General features: G+C 44.5%; 1 protein-coding gene across 5 annotated transcripts in view; it reads right to left on the minus strand.

Annotated features, from left to right (window-relative positions):
* Window positions 1-19,157, minus strand: part of APC (APC regulator of WNT signaling pathway) — a 199,050-nt gene that overhangs the window by 32,291 nt on the left and 147,602 nt on the right. For 4 of the 5 annotated variants that reach the window (XM_030567970.1, XM_030567969.1, XM_030567971.1 and 1 more), the window contains exons 9-11: window positions 14,805-14,918; window positions 2,922-3,300; window positions 1,595-1,690 (exon numbers count right to left, since the gene is read on the minus strand). In XM_030567970.1, the coding sequence (XP_030423830.1) occupies window positions 1,595-1,690; window positions 2,922-3,300; window positions 14,805-14,918 (589 nt within the window). The remainder of the gene's footprint in view (window positions 1-1,594; window positions 1,691-2,921; window positions 3,301-14,804; window positions 14,919-19,157) is intronic. The other variant, XM_030567972.1, reaches the window with a different exon arrangement.

Below are 19,157 nucleotides of genomic sequence, written 5' to 3' on the forward strand. Positions count from 1 at the left end.
ATTCTATTGTTTAACAGTGCAATTAAAACTGCGATTAAACATGATTAATTTTTTTGATCACAAATTTTTTGGAGTTAACTGATTAATCGTCAGAGAGCCCTACTTACAACCATTTCATTAAGCAGCACTCGTACCTGCATGCTCTGGAGCAGAGATTTCAAATTGGAGTGGGTGGCCTGTCACTCTGGTATGAAGGACATGCTTTTTGCTACCCTCATGAAAATCAACACAAATTTGGCCAACATGTAAGTTACTCAAAAATTGCTGTTTGCACAAACTCAGTTGAGGGTTACTAGGGCCAGGCAGCTAAATTCTCTGAAGAGTCCATCTGAGCACGCATTATCCCCACAAAGCGCATAAGTGCCAACTAGACTGAGCACATGCCGTCCTCACAGCATAACTGAGCAAGTTCCACCCCAGGGATGGAAAGGCTGAGCAGCACTTGTGATTCAGTTGCTCCTCCCAGTTGCCAGGGTCTGCCTCTGGTGCCCAGACAGTGAGAAGGAAAAAGGGGATGCACCCAGATTCAAATCCAGAGGAGCAAGGAGCTGGAGGGAGGTCAGGGGGCAAGGATAATAAAAATGAGGACAGGAGGAAGAGGAGTAGAGTGGGACAGATATAGGAGCCAGTGAGGTGGAAAGGAGAAAGGGGTAGTGATGGTGCAAAAAGGTCTATTACCATTTGAGAACACTCTCCTCCAAAACCCAGAATTAAACCCAGGATTTACCAGCAAACAGCTGCATAACTCATTGGAAGTGTGCATCTAATCCCCTCGAGTGGCTGGTTCACAGAGAGGATAATAGTGTACTACTGCTATCAGTTACTCCTTCAGTTCAAGTGGCAGAGGTCTGTGCTGTGGATCTAAAGGGTCCAGTCCTGCTGGTGACCTCTGTGTGTGTATGTGGCGGGGGGGGGGGGGGGTCAATATGTTCAATAGATGTGTCTTCTTGTTTCAATAAGTTTTTTTAAAAATGTAGGAAATTACAAATAAAACTACATTAAAGGAATGTTAAGCTTGCAAAGTCAAGCATTCAGAAGTTAGGAAATGCCAGAATTCCTAACTTCTGCAACCCTAATTCAGCCCCTTGTGCATGTGTATTATCATACCATCTTTACATCACATTTTCCCACAGGATCCTGCCACATTCTGTGCACAGGATGAACCATGTTCTAGAGAATGAATCAGGGTTGTGTAGTGAAGGAGGATATTACCTGCAGGGCATTGCCACGTGTTGCAGAAGCTGGAAAGTGAATAGTGAATGAGGAAGAGGACTGTAGGAAGAGAAAAGATGGTCTCATGATTAAAGCTGCTGAATGCCACTCTGGAAAACTGAATTCTATCCCTGCCTCAGTCACAGAGTCACTATGTTATGCTGGTTAAGTCTTTGAAACCAAATTTGTAAAGGTGAGCACTAATTGTACTCCTCATTTTCTGGGTGTGTAAATTAAGACACCAGGGCCAGATTTGCTGAAGTATTTAGCAATGACTTTGATCAATCTGAACTGGTGACAGAGAAACCTACTGGATTTCTATTAAGTGTACAAGAAAGGAAAGTTAGAACTTCTCAACAGCTGTATAAATATTTCATCTTACCAAGTTCATTCATCGCATGCCTATGTTCTTCGTCAAATGAAAGTTTCATCAGAACACACACTGCAGGACAGATCTGATGTTCAACTGGAGCTGGCCCTGTCCCCCAAAAAGGGCAACAATTAATATTGATGTGGTATATTAGAAGGGCATTGTCAAAATAATAAGCCTTACCAAGAGATTCAAAGTTTAAGGTAAATGCTTAGATCACTTATTCAGGATTTGGATCACTGAGAAAACGCAAGAGAAGACAAAAGTCACTGATAATTCTAACAAAAACAATTTCCATGCTCACAGACTTACGAGACACAAATTTTAATGCTAATGAATTTCATTTCCTAATTATCTTGACAATGGCTTTGGAGTGTAGAGAGTGGGATAGGTTAGGTTTTCTGGTTGTGTTTAATAATGCAGTATTAAAAATAAAATTGTCTTGTTCCTTCCTTCTGAAGGATAATCAGCATTATCTCAAACTAGGAGCATTTGTAGTTCTAAACATTTTTGTACCAGATTTTGTCTCGGCCACAGATTGCGTTAGGATGTCATCATGAGCTCTGATTCTGCAGTCTGATCCCTGTAGTGAGATCAGATTCCATCTTGTACCCATGCCAATCCCACTGATTTCAATGGTACTTCCTGTTGGCACGAAGAACTACCAACATAGAACATATTGGAGGATCAGGGCCTGTTTTTGTAATTTTCCCTTAAATCAGAAGTGCAGTTAGGGAAGTTAAAGGGTTACATAAATTTTCAAATCTATCTGAAAAAAGTTCATTTACATTGACAAGACTGTGATTGTATGTCAGAAATATCAAATATCAAACTGTGTTTTTAATAGTTGTTTGCATTATACTGAACTGATTGGAACAAGATTGCTCTTTTTGTGCCTACCTTAACCTCCCCAACAACCAATCAAACAAGCAACCAAAACAAAATGGAATGAGAAAAAGGTAGGTTTTAAAAAACAACAAACTTTTGTGCATTCAGTGTTCAGAACATACATTAAAACAAGACAAAACAGCAGTGAGCATGAATACAAATTTGTATAGAGTATACAAAAAAAAAATCACTGGGATTATACCTTTTATGAGATAGATAGTCAATGATTTAAAGAGCAGTCTTCCACAGAGCATTTACAGACAGCACATATTACAGATGAGACATTCTGTTTTCCGATATGACTTCGATTTTTGTTTTAAAAAATTTCATATGAAAAAAATCCTTAATTCAGGAGTATTTCTACCAATTCAGTTTAAAATGGAACTCATGGTTTAAAATTTTTTGTATAATATATTGTTAGCCATTTTTTAAAGCATTATGAGAGACATACTTGGATTTTTGTCTTGATCCATGCCTTGTTCATGTGCCTCCTGCCATTCCCAACATGTTTCACAGTAAGCTCGGATCTGTTCCAAAAGATGGAGTACACGGATTTCCCTTCTGCCTCGTTTATCATCAGGCTGTGAGTGAATGATGTTATGCAGTGCTGCACTGGCTCTGGCACGGGCCTCCTTACTGCCCCGAGAGTTTCCTAATAACACAGAGTCTTTATCGTTGCCATGTAAAAGCTGGATGAGGAGAGGAAGACATCCAGACTGACGCATGGCTATGCAGCTGTCTTGGGAGCTAGACATAGCTAGCAAAGTTCGTGACATGTCATCCTTATCATGAGTACCAAGCATTGACAACAAAGAATACACCATTTCCACCTGTAGGCCAAATGATTTTAAAAACACAGTTACGTTTTCTAAAAAAAGATACATCAAATTGAAAAGAAGTGATGAATGATACATAAGAGCAAGGAAAAAATCTTCGCCCTACCCCCGCAGTTGTGCAAGAATCGGTATCATTTAAAAAAAGTTGCATAATTATTACTGGTTCTTTGCTGTTTAAAACATTAATTATAATGAATCCACTTGGTAGTAATGTGAATGAAACAACAGTGATATCTGATAATATTTTTGTTCATCTAGACCTCTACTGAACAGGTCTGGATTTTTACTATATTAAAGGATTAATGTGCTACCGAATAATGTTTTAGCCTGAGCAAACTAGAATATGTCTACTATGAATACTCTCTCTCTCAAATAGATATTTATCTACATGAGTAATACTTTCATTTAAAGGCTGCTCTCCGATAACAAATAATTTGCTAGAGTGCAAATTAAATATGCTTATAGAGCCACAGTTTTCAAGGCCAGAAGACCCATTGTGATCATCTAGTCTAACCTCCTGTACAGCACAGGCCATAGAACTTCCTCAAAATAAGTCCTAGGACAGATCTTTTAGAAAAATATCTAATCTTGATTTTAAAATGGTCAGTGATGGATAGGGCTCTGTGTCTGTCACAGACTCTGTGATTTTCTGCAACCTTTGTGACTTCTGCAGGGGCCAATGTGGCTGACCCCAGGACCATCCAAGCTGCTGGCTCTGGGGCCAGCTGCTCAGGTGGCTTCTGGGACAGCCACACCAGCCACTGCTCCATGTTATTAATTGAGTTCCATATCAGCTGCTCCACTAACTTAAACAGGATCAATCTCAGGCTGATAGGTCTATAATTACTGAGGTTATTCTATTTGCCCTTTTTAAAATTAACACAAACATTAGCTTTTTTCCAGTTTTCTGGAACTTCCCCAATGTGTCAAGACTTATTGAAAAATTAACATTAATTGTCCAATGAGCTTCTCAGACAACTCTTTAAAAACTCTTGGATGCAAGTTATCTGAAAAAACAGTTACCCACCTTTTCATAACTGTTGTTCTTCAAGATGTGTTGTTCATGTCCATTCCACATTAGGTGTGTGAGCGCCACGTGCATAAGCGTTGGAAACTTTTCCCTTAGCAGAACCTGTTGGGCTGGCAGGGTCCCCCCTGAGCAGCGCCATTGCGCCATGCATATATACCCCTGCTGGCTCGACCCCGTCCAATTCCTTCTTACCGATGACTCCAACAGAGGGGTAGGAGGGAAGGTGGTAGAATGGACATGAACAACACATCTCGAAGAACAACAGTTACGAAAAGGTAGGTAACTGTTTTTTCTTCTTGGAGTGCTTGTTCACGTCCATGCCACATCAGGTGAATCACAACCTTGCCTTCAGAAGAGGGTAGGAGTCACAGGGCAATTGATTGGAGGACCGCCACGCCAACTGCCATGTCCTCTTGGGCCTGCTGGTTGACTGCGTAATGGGTCGTGGAGGTATGCACCGATGACTAGGTGGCTGCTCTGCAGATCTCCTGGACCAGGTCCCGTGCCAGGAAAGCTGCTGAAGCTGCTTGAGCCCTGGTCAAGTGGGTTGCAACCTCCGGGGCCAGAACACCTGCAAGATCATAACACTCCCAAATGCAGTCTGTAATCCAGGAGGAGATTTGCTGCGCCAACACTGGGAGGCCTCTCATCTTTTCTACCACGGCACGAACAGCTGCATGGATTTACGAAAGAGCTTGGTGCACGCCAAGTAGAACACCAGCACTCGATGGACATCCAGGGAGTGCAGACTGTGGTGACTCGGGTCCGCATGTGGTTTGGGAATAAACACCGGCAGACAGATGTCCTGGCCTAGATGGAATTGTGGGACCATCTGTGGGAGGAACTTGGTCTGTGGGCGGAGCTGCACCTTGTCTTTATGAAATACTGTATACGGTGGCTCCAAGGTGAGTGCCCTCAGCTCAGATACCCTTCTGGCCAAGGTAATGGCCACCACGAATGCCACATTCCAGGAAAGGTGGAGGAGGGAGCAGGTAGCAAGGGGCTCGAATGGGGGTCCTATAATCTTAGAAAGGACTAAGTTGAGATTCCATGGGGGAACTAGGGGGCGTAAGTAAGGGAACACCCTCTCCAGTACTTTAAGGAACCACCCCACCATTGGGTGGGAGAACACCGAGCCCCCTGAAAATCCCAGGTGAAAGGTGGAGATGGCTGCCAGATGCCCCTTGATAGAGGACGGGGCCAGCCCCTACTGCTTGAGGTGCAGTAGTTACTCTAGAATGGTGGGTACCAGAGCCTGGCGTGGCTAGACCTGCTGGGGCCCAAACCAGCATGAGAACCTTTTCCACTTGGCCAGGTAAGTTGGCCTGGTAGAGGGCTTCCTACTACCAAGCAGAACCTGCTGCACAGGGAGGGCGCACTGGCTGTCCAAAGCGTTCAGCCACAGAGCTTCCACACCATCAGATGCAGTAATTGCAGGTCGAGGTGGAGGAGCCGCCCTCTGTCCTGTGTGATGAGGTCCCAATGTACGGGCAGGGTTACTGGGGCTTCCACCGATAGCTCCAGGAGTGTGGTGAACCAGTGCTGGCAAGGCGAGGCTGAGGCGATAAAGATGACCGCTGCCCCGTCCCTGCGCACCTTGAGCAGGACCTTGTGCACCACAGCAAGCAGGACGAAGGCGTATTTTAATTCCCCTCCCCACGGGATCGGGAATGTGTCTGCTATGGAGCCTGGTTTGCGGCCCTGGAATGAGCAGAACTGCAGGCACTGGGTGTTGCCCCTAGCAGCAAACAGGTCTACCCAGGGAAACCCCAACTTGCGGAAGAGCGAATACACGATGTCCGCTCTGAACGTCCACTCGTACATGCGGTACAACCTGCTGAGGTGGTCTGCAAGTTCGTTCTGCACCCCCGGGAGATGTGACACCTCGAGGTGAATGGTGTGGGGTATGCAGAAGTTCCAGAGGAGAGCCTTGTGGCAGAGCGGTGAGGAGCGGGCTCCGTCCTGTTTGTTTACGTAAAACATGGCGATCGTGTTGTCTGTCAGAACAGCCACACTGTGACCACTCAAAATGGCGTGAAAGGTCTGGCAGACTAAATGAACCGCCCTGAACTCCTTCACATTGATATGGAGCGACCGGTCCGCTCCCAACCACAAGCCCTGAGTCCTGAGGTCTCCTAGGTAAGCACCCCATCTAAGGTCTGACATGTCCATCACAAGCGTCAGGTCCGGCTGTTGTGTAGCAAAGGGGCTGCATTCGCAAACCATGGTCTGGGACAGCCACCACTGCAAAAAATCTAGCACATCCCTAGGGACTGTCACTACCAAGTCCATGGGGTCTCTGCCTGGGCGGTATACACGGGCAAACCAAGCCTGCAGCATCCTGAGTTTCAGTCTGGTATGCTTGACCATCTGTGTGCATGCTGCCATATGGCCAAGCAGCCTCAGGCAGCATCTGGCCGTTGTAGTGGGAAACTGGCACAGGGAGTTCACTGCTTGCTGGATGGCCAGGAAGCATGATACTGCGAGGCTTGCCTTTGCCTGTACCGCATCTAGGACCACCCCTATGAATTCCACTCTCTGCGTTGGAATGAGAGTGGACTTGGGGATGTTGACCAGGAGCCCCAGTGTGCGGAATAGTCTCAGGGCCACTTGCACGTGGGACCGAACCTCCTCTTTGGACCAGCCTGCCAGGAGTTAGTCGTCAAGGTACGGGTAAACTTGAACCCTCTGCCTCTGTAAGGCTGCCACCACTGCCATACATTCTGTGAACACCCGTGGGGCTGTAGCTAGGCCAAAAGGGAGAACTGTGAACTGGTAATATTCTTGGTTCACAATGAAGCCCACAAATCAGTGATGCACTGAGTGGATGGTGATATGAAAGTACGCGTCCTTCATGCCGAGGGCAGTGTACCAGTCCCCTGGATCCAGGGAAGGGATAATGGTGCCCAGAGAAACCATGTGGAACCGGGCCTTGACCAGGAACCCATTGAGCCTGCGCAGGTCCAGAATGGGATGAAGGCCTCCTTTGGCCTTGGGAATGAGGAAGTAGCAGGAGTAGAACCCTTTCTCCCTTAGGTCCTTTATTACCAACTATACTGCCCCTGCCTCTAGGAGCGTGCAAACCTCCTCTTCCAGGAGGTGCTCTTGAGAAGGATCCCTAAAGAGGGATGAGAAAGGGGGTGGGGGGTAGGCAGGGATGAGAACTGCAGCCTGTAACCGCTTTGCACCGTGTGTAACACCCAGCAATACAACGTAATACTGGACCATGCACGGGAGAAGCGGGAGAGGAGGTCCAGGAAACAAGGAGATGGATCTGGATGGGTCTTGTACGCTGCCCTCAAGCGCACCTTCAAAAGCCTGGTTTAGGGTAGGGCTGAGACTTATGTTGGCCTTGGCTCCGGCCTGGCCTATTGGAGCTATTGTTATTATTATTGCGCCGCCTCCTGTTATCCCCATTTTACCTGCAGCAGGGCTCCTGCCTAGGACGAGGTTAGTAGTGATGCTGAGGAGGCGGCTGCGGCTTGAAGGGCTTTCTTTGGGTCACCGGGGTGTGCATACCCAGCGACTTGAGTATGGCCCTCAAGTCCTTGAGGCTATGCAGCTTTGTGTCTGGTCCAAAAAGAGCCTGGACCCTTCAAAGGGGAGGTCCCAGAGCGAGTTCTGGACCTTAGACAGCAGACCTGACTCCTGCAGCCACGCTGAGCATTGCATGACCACGCTAGACGTGATTGTCCTGGCCACCGCGTCCGCCGAATCCAAGGACGCCTGGCAAGAGGTCTTCACTACGGCCTGACCTTCAACCACCAGCGCTGTAAACTCCTGTTGGGAACTCTGCGGGAGGCTGTCCTTAAACTTTCCCACTGGGAACTTAGGGGAGTGGGGACCTGATGGGGGGCTGCTGGTCCACCCTGGTTCCAAACCCCCACCAGGTAACTCCAAAGGGCTGCTCTTTCTGCAAGCAGTGGATAATGCAGGTGGCTGCCAAACAATGTTATAAGGGAGCACTGCAAACTTTAAACGAGCATGTTCTCTAATTGATCAGCAACATCATAACAAAAAACATTTACCGGGATGCCTTTAAGTGAGGAGTTACTGTACCTTGCAATGCCGGCTACAAAAGTGCCATGCAAATAAATGCCTGTTCTCACCTTCTGGTGACATTGTAAATAAGAAGTGGGCAGCATTATCTCCTGTAAATGTAAACAAACTTGTCTGTCTTAGTGATTGGTTGAACAAGAAGTAGGACTGAGTGGACTTGTAGATGCTGAAGTTTTACATTGTTTAGTTTTTGAGTGCAGCTATGCAACAAAAAAATCTACATTTGTTAGTTGCACTTTCATGATAAAGAGACTGCACTACAGTACTTGTATGAGGTGAACTGAAAAATTATTATTTTTACAGTGCAAATATTTGTAATAAAAAGATATACACTTTGATTTCAATTACTATATATGAAAAGGTTGAAAAACATCCAAAATATTTAATAAATTGCAATTGGTATTCTATTGTTTAACACTGCTGCCCAGTGAAGCTATGCCTGTTGAGGATGGCCTGTTGGTTAGCATCCTCAACTGGAGGCCCCCTGAGGAATACACCTTCCTGCCAAACAGGTCCAGGTGCTTTGATTCCTTGGCCTTAGGGGCCAGGGCCTGCTGCCCCTGGCGCTCTCTCTCATTTATTGCCGAGACTAGCAGGGAACATGGGCTTGGGTGGCAAAACAAGTCGTCGTACCCCTTTAACGGGGCGAAGTACTTGTGTTCCACATCTTTGGCTGTTGGGGTGCTGGAGGCCAGGGTCTGCCATATAGTTCGACTGTATGGTCTTAATAAGCGGAAGCGCTATTCTGGATGGACCCTCTGGGCTCAGGATATCCACCATGGGGTCCTCTTGCTCCACCGTCTCCTCGGCCTGTAACCCCAAGTTATGAGCAACCTTATGCAGTAGCTCTTGGTGGGCTCTGTGGTCTACTGTCTTGGTGGGCTCTGTGGTCTACTGGTGGAGGTCCTGATACTGCTATGCCTGCCACCGCTTCATCTGGGGATGACAAGGAGGTCAGCAGCTGCTCTGCTTCCTCCTGCTGGTCCCCTTGGTCCCCCTCCCCCGAAGGAGGGGTTTCCAGCTCGAGTCCGGATAGCTGACCCTGGGGCGGCACCGAACTCGGTGCTGGTTTCTCCGGTCTCTCGTTCAGTGACGGCGCAAGAGGTCTGGACACTGTAGCTTTCTGCACGGAGGAGTGTTGGTGCAGAGACCAGGACTGGTGCTCCTGAGTAGCTGGCCCTGGAGGGAGCCACTTGCCACTGGTGGTAGGTCCAGGAGGTCCAGAAGGGCCAGTGTCCCGGTGGTCCCCACTGGGGTTGACATCCAGCCAGGTGTTCTCTGCTGTCCGGTGCCCAGTGTGGGTAACTGTACCAACCCAAGTCAGCGCCGGATTCTGGCGACGTCAAGCGCGAAGGCCACAGCGGTGCCATCGATCTGTGCCGGCGGGAGGTCAACGGGCAGCTTCTTGCCAGTCGAGAACGGGACCGGTACTGCTGCTCGCGGGACCAGGATCAGTGCTCCTGAGACCTGGATCGGGACCGGTGACTTCTGGAAGCCTTTGGCGATGCTTGGCTCACCTTCTCCTGGTTCCGGTCTCTGGAGGGTGCCGGAGAGCATCGGGTCCCTTGCACTAACCCTGTGCGCTGACTCGCCTCCAGCATCAAGGCTTCCCTCTGCGTCAGAGGTAACCGAGAGTCCACAGACTCGACCGAGACCAACACCGGGAGCGATGCCAGCTCGGTGACCTCGAACAGTACACCGTTGCCATCTTTCCCCTCAATAGCATCATGGGTCTGGGTGCCAGAGGCTTCTCCCTGATCAGGAGGGAGCTCACCGCCGACAATCGGATGAGGTCCTTTGCTGCCTCAAAGATGTCAGGCATGGAGGGCTGATCTATTACTCCCTCAAGCCCGTCGTCCTCACTGAGTTCACTTACGACCGGACTCAGAGGGACTTGTGGCGCCAGTGCCACGGGTACAATGTCCATCCCGCTCTTTCCACTGCCCGGGCCCTTAGATGATGCCGGTCTCCTTTGCGGGGAACATCTGCACCCTTCTTTTGGTTTAGTCTTGGGCCACACTGGGGAGGATGAGTGGTGCCGGGGCCTACTTTTCTCTGGGGATGACGGCTTGCGGTGCTTGACTGGCACTGGGTCTCTCGAGAACTCCGGGGCACTCCGCACCGAGGAGGTTGGACCCGGCGTCGGGTGTTCTGGGCCTGATGGCTGCAGCGCTGCCTCCATCAACAACTGCTTCAAGCGAAAGTCTTAAATGCCTTGCAAATCTTACAGCTCTGTTTGGTGTGCTTCCCCCACGCAAGGTAGACAGGAGTCCTGGGGGTCACTAACCGGCATACGTTTGTGGCACGTGGCACAAGACTTAAACCTGTGGGTCTGTGGCATGCCCCGTGGCCCAGGACGGGTGCTGGAAGCCTCCAAACACCTAATCTATCCAGTGTCCACAACAATAGAATGCTAACAAACTGATAGCAACTAAGTACTCTAAAGCTAAGGGATTGCTTCTTGTACAAGGGCAAGAGGTTGTTTCATGCCGCCACGGATGGTAAGAAGGAACTGGAGGGGGTCAGGCCAGCGGGGGTATATATGCACGGCGCAGCGAAGCCGCTCAGGCAGGGGCCCCTCTGGCCCAACAGGTACCACTAAGGAAAAAGTTTCTGATGCTCGTGCACGCGGCATGTGCACACCTAATGTGGAATGGACGAGAACAACACATCTCGAAGAAGAACCTGCTGATTTAAAAATGTCTAACTTCAGTAGTTTCTGTTATTCTCCTCCAGAGATACTAGTGGAATGGAAAGAGTGTAATAATTATAATATAGAGAGACTAGATCAACTGTTTCTTCCCCAAATATAGAACAGAAATATTTATTGAACACTTCTGCCTTTTTTGCATTATTATTGATAATTCTAACATTTCCATCTAGTAATGGACTGATATCATTGTCAAGGTTCTTTTTATTCCTAACACATCTAAAATACTCCTTCTTAGTGTCATTAACTCCGCTGGCCATAGATTTCTCCTTGTGTCCCTTGGCTTCGCTGATTAATTTTCTACAGTTCCTAACTTCTGATTTATATTCATTACTGTCAACTTCCCCTTTCTTCTATTTGTTGTATAATTAAAAATATTTTTTTTTTTACAGTTGCTTTCATTTTCCCTCTAAACCAGGTTTGGTTTTTTAACCAGCACAGCCTTCTTCTTCAGTTGTGGCTTTTGAGACATCTAGTAAGGTGTTCTTAAATGAGTCCCAATTGTCATTCACATTTTTCTGATTAAATTCTTTCTCCCAGATGATCTGGTTCATAATTGTTTTCAGCTTTGTTTTCAGCTTTCCCTATTAAAGTACCAAATATACATATTACTGAGATACCAAATTCAGAGCACCCTAGTGGATTTCACATCTAAATATTAATTTAGGAGGGATTCTTGAGGCAGTCACATAAAAATACTAAAAACCCCTGGTTTGAGAAGCTATTTATAAGTGGGCTACCCAGTCGGGACAGGGAAGAAGCAGTTGATGAGTCCCTGCAGAGTGATACATCCCATATGTACCAGCTAGACAGGAAATCAGATTTGCCAAATACTACGTTAGATCAGATTCTCTAATCCTAGCTAAATTGCTGCAAATGATCACAAGTTCAACAAAATATCCTATGACATACATGAGAAAATCTAACATCACTGAAGATAAGATCAAACCACTGTGTTGTACAAGATTTAAAAGTTTGAGTGCGTCTTATACTAGATTGAGTATTCAGAAAATCACGTATTTTACTAACACTATGATAATCAATGAAATCGCTGAAAAAGTAGAAGTATTAAACATTGTAAGTTCTGTGATCATATGGATCCACAAACTACTTAATATTAAATGTAAAAATGATAGAATCAAAACCTGACAGAGCTGTGAGCCAGCTTTGTGACAGTACAGTGGCAACTGCCTGAGAAATGAGGTTTAGAGAGCCTCACTTTCTGGACTGGAAACAGTCAAATATATTATGGAGTTGGCACGCTTGTACTCAAAAGAGAATGAAAGCAATCTGCTTAACGTATGCCTCTGGGCAGACATCTGAGGCAGCAACTTTAAAGCTTATCTACACAGAGATGTTAGTACACAGCATGTCAGGGTGTGAATTTACAGCATACTAGCTAGTCTACATTAACTTACTCGTCACTTTCTTGTGCGGTAAGTGTCCACACAGGGAATTAGTGTGTAGTAGTTAATGAGCTGTAAATTCACACCCTAACTTGCTGTGCACTAACTTCCCTTTCAGAGAAGCCCTTACTGTCTACCTCAGAGACTAGGTCCACTAGTGACCACGGTCTACAAGAAAAGGATTATGTACGTTTGTACAGCTTAGTGCAGTGGTGGGCAACCTGCAGCTCGCAAGCCGCACATGGCCCATCAGGGTAATCCTCTGGCGGACCGCAAGACAGTTTGTTTACACTAATTGTCTGCAGGCACGGCCACCTGCAACTCCCAGTGGCCATGGTTCACAATTCCCGGCCAATGGGAGCTGTGGGAAGCGGCAGCTAGCACGTCCCTGTGGTCCGCACTGCTTCCCGCAGCACCCATTGGCTGGGAATGGTGAACTGCAGCCACTGGGAGCTACAGGCGGCCCTGCCTGCAGACTGCTAATGTAAACAAACTGTCTTGCGGGCTGCCAGCAGATTACCCTGATAGGCCATGTGCGGCCCATGGGCTGCAGGTTGCCCACCACTTGTCTAGTGACTCTAGACCAATGGGTCTCAACCTATTTACCATTGTAGGCCATATATGCGACCCACAATGTGTTATGTGGGCCGCATCCAATACTACCTGTATGGCCCTGAGAACGTCACGTGGGCTGCAGCTCTGTGCTGACTGGGCTGCAGGTTGAGAATCACTGCTCTAGACTAAGCTCTCATGGCCTGCTATTAGCACAGTTTACTTAATGGACAGCATAGTCTACAATAACTGCATAAAATAAATAAGAATGTATTCACTGGCATATGAATGTTGTACAGGTTCTCTGCAGAACTCCTCTGAAACCATGTCCCTGACATACTATGGATTCATTCTGGGAAAATCTCCCATCTCTAGATGATTTTATTTATTTATTTTAAAGAATCAACAACATAAAATTTAAGTACTGAGACACTGGAGAGAAATAGTTTTGATGTCCAAAAATCCTACTGGTGACGTTGCGTCTCTTGAAGAAGGCTCAGACATTGAGTCTTCTTCAGAAATTGCTAAACTAAAATTTTTAGTCCTGCTCACAGGCGCCAACTCCATGGGTGCTGCAGGGTTGGAGCATCCACAGGGAAAAATTAGCAGGTGCTCCGCCTCCACTGGCAGCCAAACTCCCCCCGCCCCCCACCCCCTCTGCACCTTGTTTTCCCAAGTGCATCGCGTGCCCGCTCCTTCCCCATTCCAGCGCTTCCTGCTCACTGCCTAACAGCTGTTTGACAGCACTCAGGACTTTCTGGGAGGGAGGGGGAGGAGTGGGGACACGGTGTGCTCCAGAGAGGAGGCGGTAAAGAGGTGGGGCAGGGGTGGGGATTTGGGGTAAGGAGGTGGAATTGGGGCAGGGCGAGGTGGTGGTTGAGCACCCATAGGGCAGAGGGGAAGTTGGTGCCTATAGTCCTGTTGATATGGAAGCAATTTCTATCTACACTAGAAAGAAAATTGGAGGATTCAAGCCTTCTCCACTTCTCCTACCCCACCCTTTAAAAAAAAATATTCTGCATAGATTGCACTTAACATTTCTAATACCATACTCTGTAAAGACAATGAAATGTTTAATGTAATCAATATATCTTTGCTACCTCTTTGGTACACAAATTGTGTGATTGACAGTAATGTTATAAATGTTTGCACTTTTAAATAATGAATATTTAATACAGAAAGTGGTTTTTCTGCCAAACACACAGTTCACAAAAAAAAGGAATTCCTTAAAGTCTTTGCATTGATGTGTCTCATTTTTAATTTAACACCTCTTTAGTCAAACAAGACTGTTTCTTTCACATACTGTAACTATGTTAGTGACACAATGTTGATTTAGCAGCATCAATGGCTCAGGTCACATTTTAGAAAGTTTCTCAAAAATGACATCTATTTCAAGAATTCAGTCTTGTATGAGCATTTCAAATACCAAAAAGTTAGTCTTTTGGATGGGTTCATTTTCACCAATCATCTGGATCATCTAATAACAATACAAGGTTTTAAGATGCTCCAACAATTTCCTGCAATCAAATTTTATTCATTACAAATAATTCTACCAATGGGAATTCATATTTTCTTCTAAAATTGAAGGATTTTTAATGCATATTTTAAAAAGCCTGTGAAAAACTATTTAAAAAAATTAATTCAATGAAATTAGTATGTGTGGAAAGATCATTCAGTGAATATAATAGTACTGGTAGAAACAATGAAGTTATTGTATTAGTAAAAATGTAGCATTAGCGACCTGTGGTTTGTAATCTTCGGTTACCTTGGTACCCAGATGACTTGTCAGTCTTCGAGGAACAGAATAGGTACTCATAACACTGGGTGTTTCATGGTCCATTCGAGCAGTTGAACCCTACAAGTTTAAAGAACAATGAGGTAGCATCCAAAAGTCTTTTACTGAAGGGCCAACTGTTGACTATTTTAGTTTCAGCATTTGTCCATTTAGTCATGTTTGCAATCATAATTTGTCACCCTGTGTTTTAGTTAACAATACAGTTCAGAAGTTACTTAAATAAAATTCACAAAGATGACTTATTATTCATTTGTCCCTTAATTCTCTCTCAAAGCAGTTCTATAAAATTAATTCTAATTATTGAGTGAGTTTTAAAATAACTACTTTTATCAAGAGAAAGGAGAACTGAAATAAACAACATCATCCAGCAGATAAAAGCAAGAACAAGAGACTACAAACCAGACTCTGCTTTTAGGCCAGTTTATACAGAACAAGTAGGAATTCTGCATCAGTGACATTACAGCTCCGGACCCTGCTTCTCACAACCTCAACCACTTCAGAATACAACTAGTCATTCAAAAATTGACAAGGAAAGAGATTCTGTGGGGTCAAAAAGGAAAGCTGCTAGGCAAATCTGTGGCGGATACAGTTCTGGTTTGTCGAGCGAAAAGAGGTTAAACAGTGTTTTTTATCCTTTTTATTTATTGGAGACCCTCTAGAAAAACACTGTGGATGGCTGCCCCCTTTGGCTATAGCTTGACACCATCAAGTTGTCACCATCACTTTTTTTGTCCCCTTTGTCTCTTCCCTGTTCTTTATTCTCCTCTTTTCTTCTTCTTGTCCTCATTTTTTATTTTATGTAGATTTTTTTTCTTTTTTGGCTTCTGTGTATATATATATTTTTTAAGTTTATTCTAGTTGTTTGCTTCTGATCCTTGACAGTGCCCTTCTCATTCACTTAATGGAAGGTTATATGCTGTTTAGGGCATCTCAGAGTAGCTCTATTGAGTTGGACTGCACGTTACCTCATGACTGAGCCGAGTGCCACAGCAGCAGAGAATTTTAGCTGAGCTGGTGCATGGGCCTGCAGCCCTCTATTAGGTGAGTTTCTCTCATAGTAGCTACCTACAACACAGCGAAGGCAGGAGACTTCCAAGGAGCTTCCCATCCTTTGACTTGTAGCTCTGGTAACATTACTAATGGGACATAGTAAGCGGATGATGTATCCAAAATCATGCAGTCTCCGCATTCAGGCCAGCAGCTCACAACAAAAACTTCTAGTTCTTCCAAAAGTTAAAAGATTAAATTCTCTCAGGCTTTTCTAGGCCTCTAGAAACCTCCCCCACTAGTTTTAGAGCTCCTTCTCCCTAAGGCATAAATGCTTTTCTTGCAGTTCATCAAAGGAACTCTTTTACTGACCATAAGAGTCACAGCAGAGAGATGTTAGACACCCTTGCCCCTCTGGGGCTGAATATTCTGCCTCTGCAGAAATCTCAGATCCCTGCTAGCCTGGATGGCAGGAGGTAGGGATCTTGGATAGTTATTGCAATTTGCTTCTGTATTACCAGTGAAAATATTAACAAAATCAGTCAGCGTCAGACGTTATTGATAAGACCAAAGGATAATAATCAAAATTTTATTGTTTTAAGATATGGCTATTTTTAGCAACTTTTAAAAATGGCTACTCCTACAGATAAAGATATTCTACAGTGAATATTAACTTTACAACTGAATTTTTACTGGAACTACTACTAAATAATTGTTTTTTAAAAACTGGTACTTAAAACTAGAATAGGGAATTAAAATCTTAATCCCAAACCCCTCCACCAGGCTAAACGTTTAATAGAACTACAGCAAATCAAATTCAAGTTTTTAATATTCTTAGCGAGCCTCTTTAGCTTTTTCTGTTCTCGAGTGGTTCCCCTCCTTCTCAGCGAACGAGTGAGAGTGATTAAAGAGATTCTGTTTAACAGAAGAGAGAGATATCAAAGATACGTTGCATACTCGTACAGTGGGTACTGCGATAGAGACTTAGGCTTTGTCTGCACTAGCACTTTTATCGGTAAAACTTTTGTTGTCCAGGGATGTGAAAAAAAACCACACTCCTGACCGACATAAGTTTCACCAACAAAAGCGCCGGTGTAGACAGAGCTATGTCAACGGGAAATGCTCTCCCACCAACATAGCTACTGTTGCTCATTGCGGTGGTTTAATTATGCTGGTGGGAGAGCTCTCTCCCATCAGCATAGAGCAGACACATGAGATACCATACAGTTGTGCAGTTGTGATGAAAACCTTGTCTGTGTTTCTGGGACCTTGAAGTAAAAATATTATCTATGCTGCTGTAAGGTCTGTAGTATAGGACATAGCCTTATACCAAAACCACACCAGTATACTGCCCATCTAACTAATTCCACCCTTTAGTGATCTAAAAATGAAACTAGAATCAATTATTATAACAGCCAATTAAGATTTGTAGGTATTTGAAGGGTCTTAATGTTGAAAAAACCAAGCAACCAACCAACCCGAATTGTGGTGGAATCACAGATGCAAATCCTACAAGAAACCTGTTATTTGCCCAGATTAAATCACATTTAAAAGCCTGCACCAGAGTAATTTAAAATGTTTTAAATGTAGGGGTTTTTTTTGTGTGTGTGTTAAATATACTAGCTTTAAAAGATGATTCGAATTAGAAACAGAGAATGATTAAGATTAGTATGATCTTAGGCAAAAATTAATATAGGTGACTAAAGTTAATTACCTAAATTCTTATTTATGCACCAAGGATTGTCATAGATGATGAGCACCCACCACTCCACTGGCATTACGGGGGGCTATGGTGCTCAGTTTCTCTGAATATCTGACCACTGGCTAAGTGACCCCAATCCTGCAACTGATCATGCAAAAAATAAAAATGTATGTACAAAATTATTTATTTTCAAACTACTTTATTCACTCAAGATCATTTTTTCCCAAACGAAACATTTTCTAAGACCTAATTAACAGCTGTTTCAAATGAAACCACGATTTCCTTGAAGTGCTTTATAAGTGGCCAACACAGTGTAAGAAAAACAACTTAGTATTTCTACCATTTATGGACAAACAAAGAAAATGATTACAACACAATTTTGAAAAACAATTAGACAATGATCATCATAATACTTAGACCTTCTTTACACCTTCCATTCAAGAATCTCAAAGTGCTTTACAAACATTAATGAATTAAGTCCTACAATATACTTGTGAGGCAGGGAAGTATCATTCTCATTTCAAAAACAGGGAAAACAAACACTGATCAGATAGTATGTAATGGAGCCAAGAATAGACTCTTGACTCCTCAACCTGTGTTTTAGCAAGACCATCCCTGCCTATGGTATACAATTAGTCTGTGAATAAAAACAGTTCTACAGCAGAACAGAATAAAGTGAAGTTACATATTGAATAGCAGAATAACTACTGCTCAGTTTGTAAATTCTATCAGACCCTACTTTTGGTCACATAATGTCATTGTAAAATTTATCCCAAATTTAGATTTTACAAAAACAAAGTTTTACAAAACTTAGAAATACTTCCATAATTTTGTAAAAGTCTATCTGAAGCAGTTTTATAAACAAGACCACCACCACTTCCCCTGCAGCATTTGCCACTTAAACATTACAGAACTCTGAATTTGAGTGAGGAACTAACTATAACTAAAAGTTAAAGTTAGGGTTTGTCTACACAGGAAATCTTTCCAGTTATATTGAAATAAGAGTGGCTCTTTTCAGCTTAGCTTAAATAGCTTCTAAAGCAACATAAACTAAGGCCTGGCCTATACTAAGAGTTTATCTCAAATTTAGCAGCGTTAAACCGAATTAACCCTGCACCCGTCCACACAACGAAGCCCTTTACTTCAATATAAAGGGCTCTTAATATCGATATCTGTACTCCTCCCTGAGGGGAGTAGTGCTGAAATTGACATTGCCGGTTTGAATTAGGGTTAGTGAGGCCGCAATTCGATGTATTGGCTTCTGGGAGCTATCCCACAGTGCACCATTGTGACCGCTCTGGATAGCAATCTGAACTCAGATGCACTGGCCAGGTAGACAGGAAAAGCCCCGCGAACTTTTGAATTTCATTTCCTGTTTGCCCAGCATGGAGTGCTGATCAGCACAGGTGACCATGCAGTCCCAGAATCAAAAAAGAGCTCCAACATGGACCATATGGGAGATACTGAATCTAATCTCTGTATGGGGAGATTAATCTCTTCCATCAGAACTCCATTCCAAAGGATGAAATGCAAAACATTTAAAAAAATCTCCAAGGCCATGATGGACAGAGGCCACAACAGGGGCTCAACACAGTGCTGCGTGAAACTTA

This window comes from Gopherus evgoodei, chromosome 6 (assembly GCF_007399415.2).
Source record: "Gopherus evgoodei ecotype Sinaloan lineage chromosome 6, rGopEvg1_v1.p, whole genome shotgun sequence".
Taxonomy (NCBI): domain Eukaryota; kingdom Metazoa; phylum Chordata; order Testudines; family Testudinidae; genus Gopherus; species Gopherus evgoodei.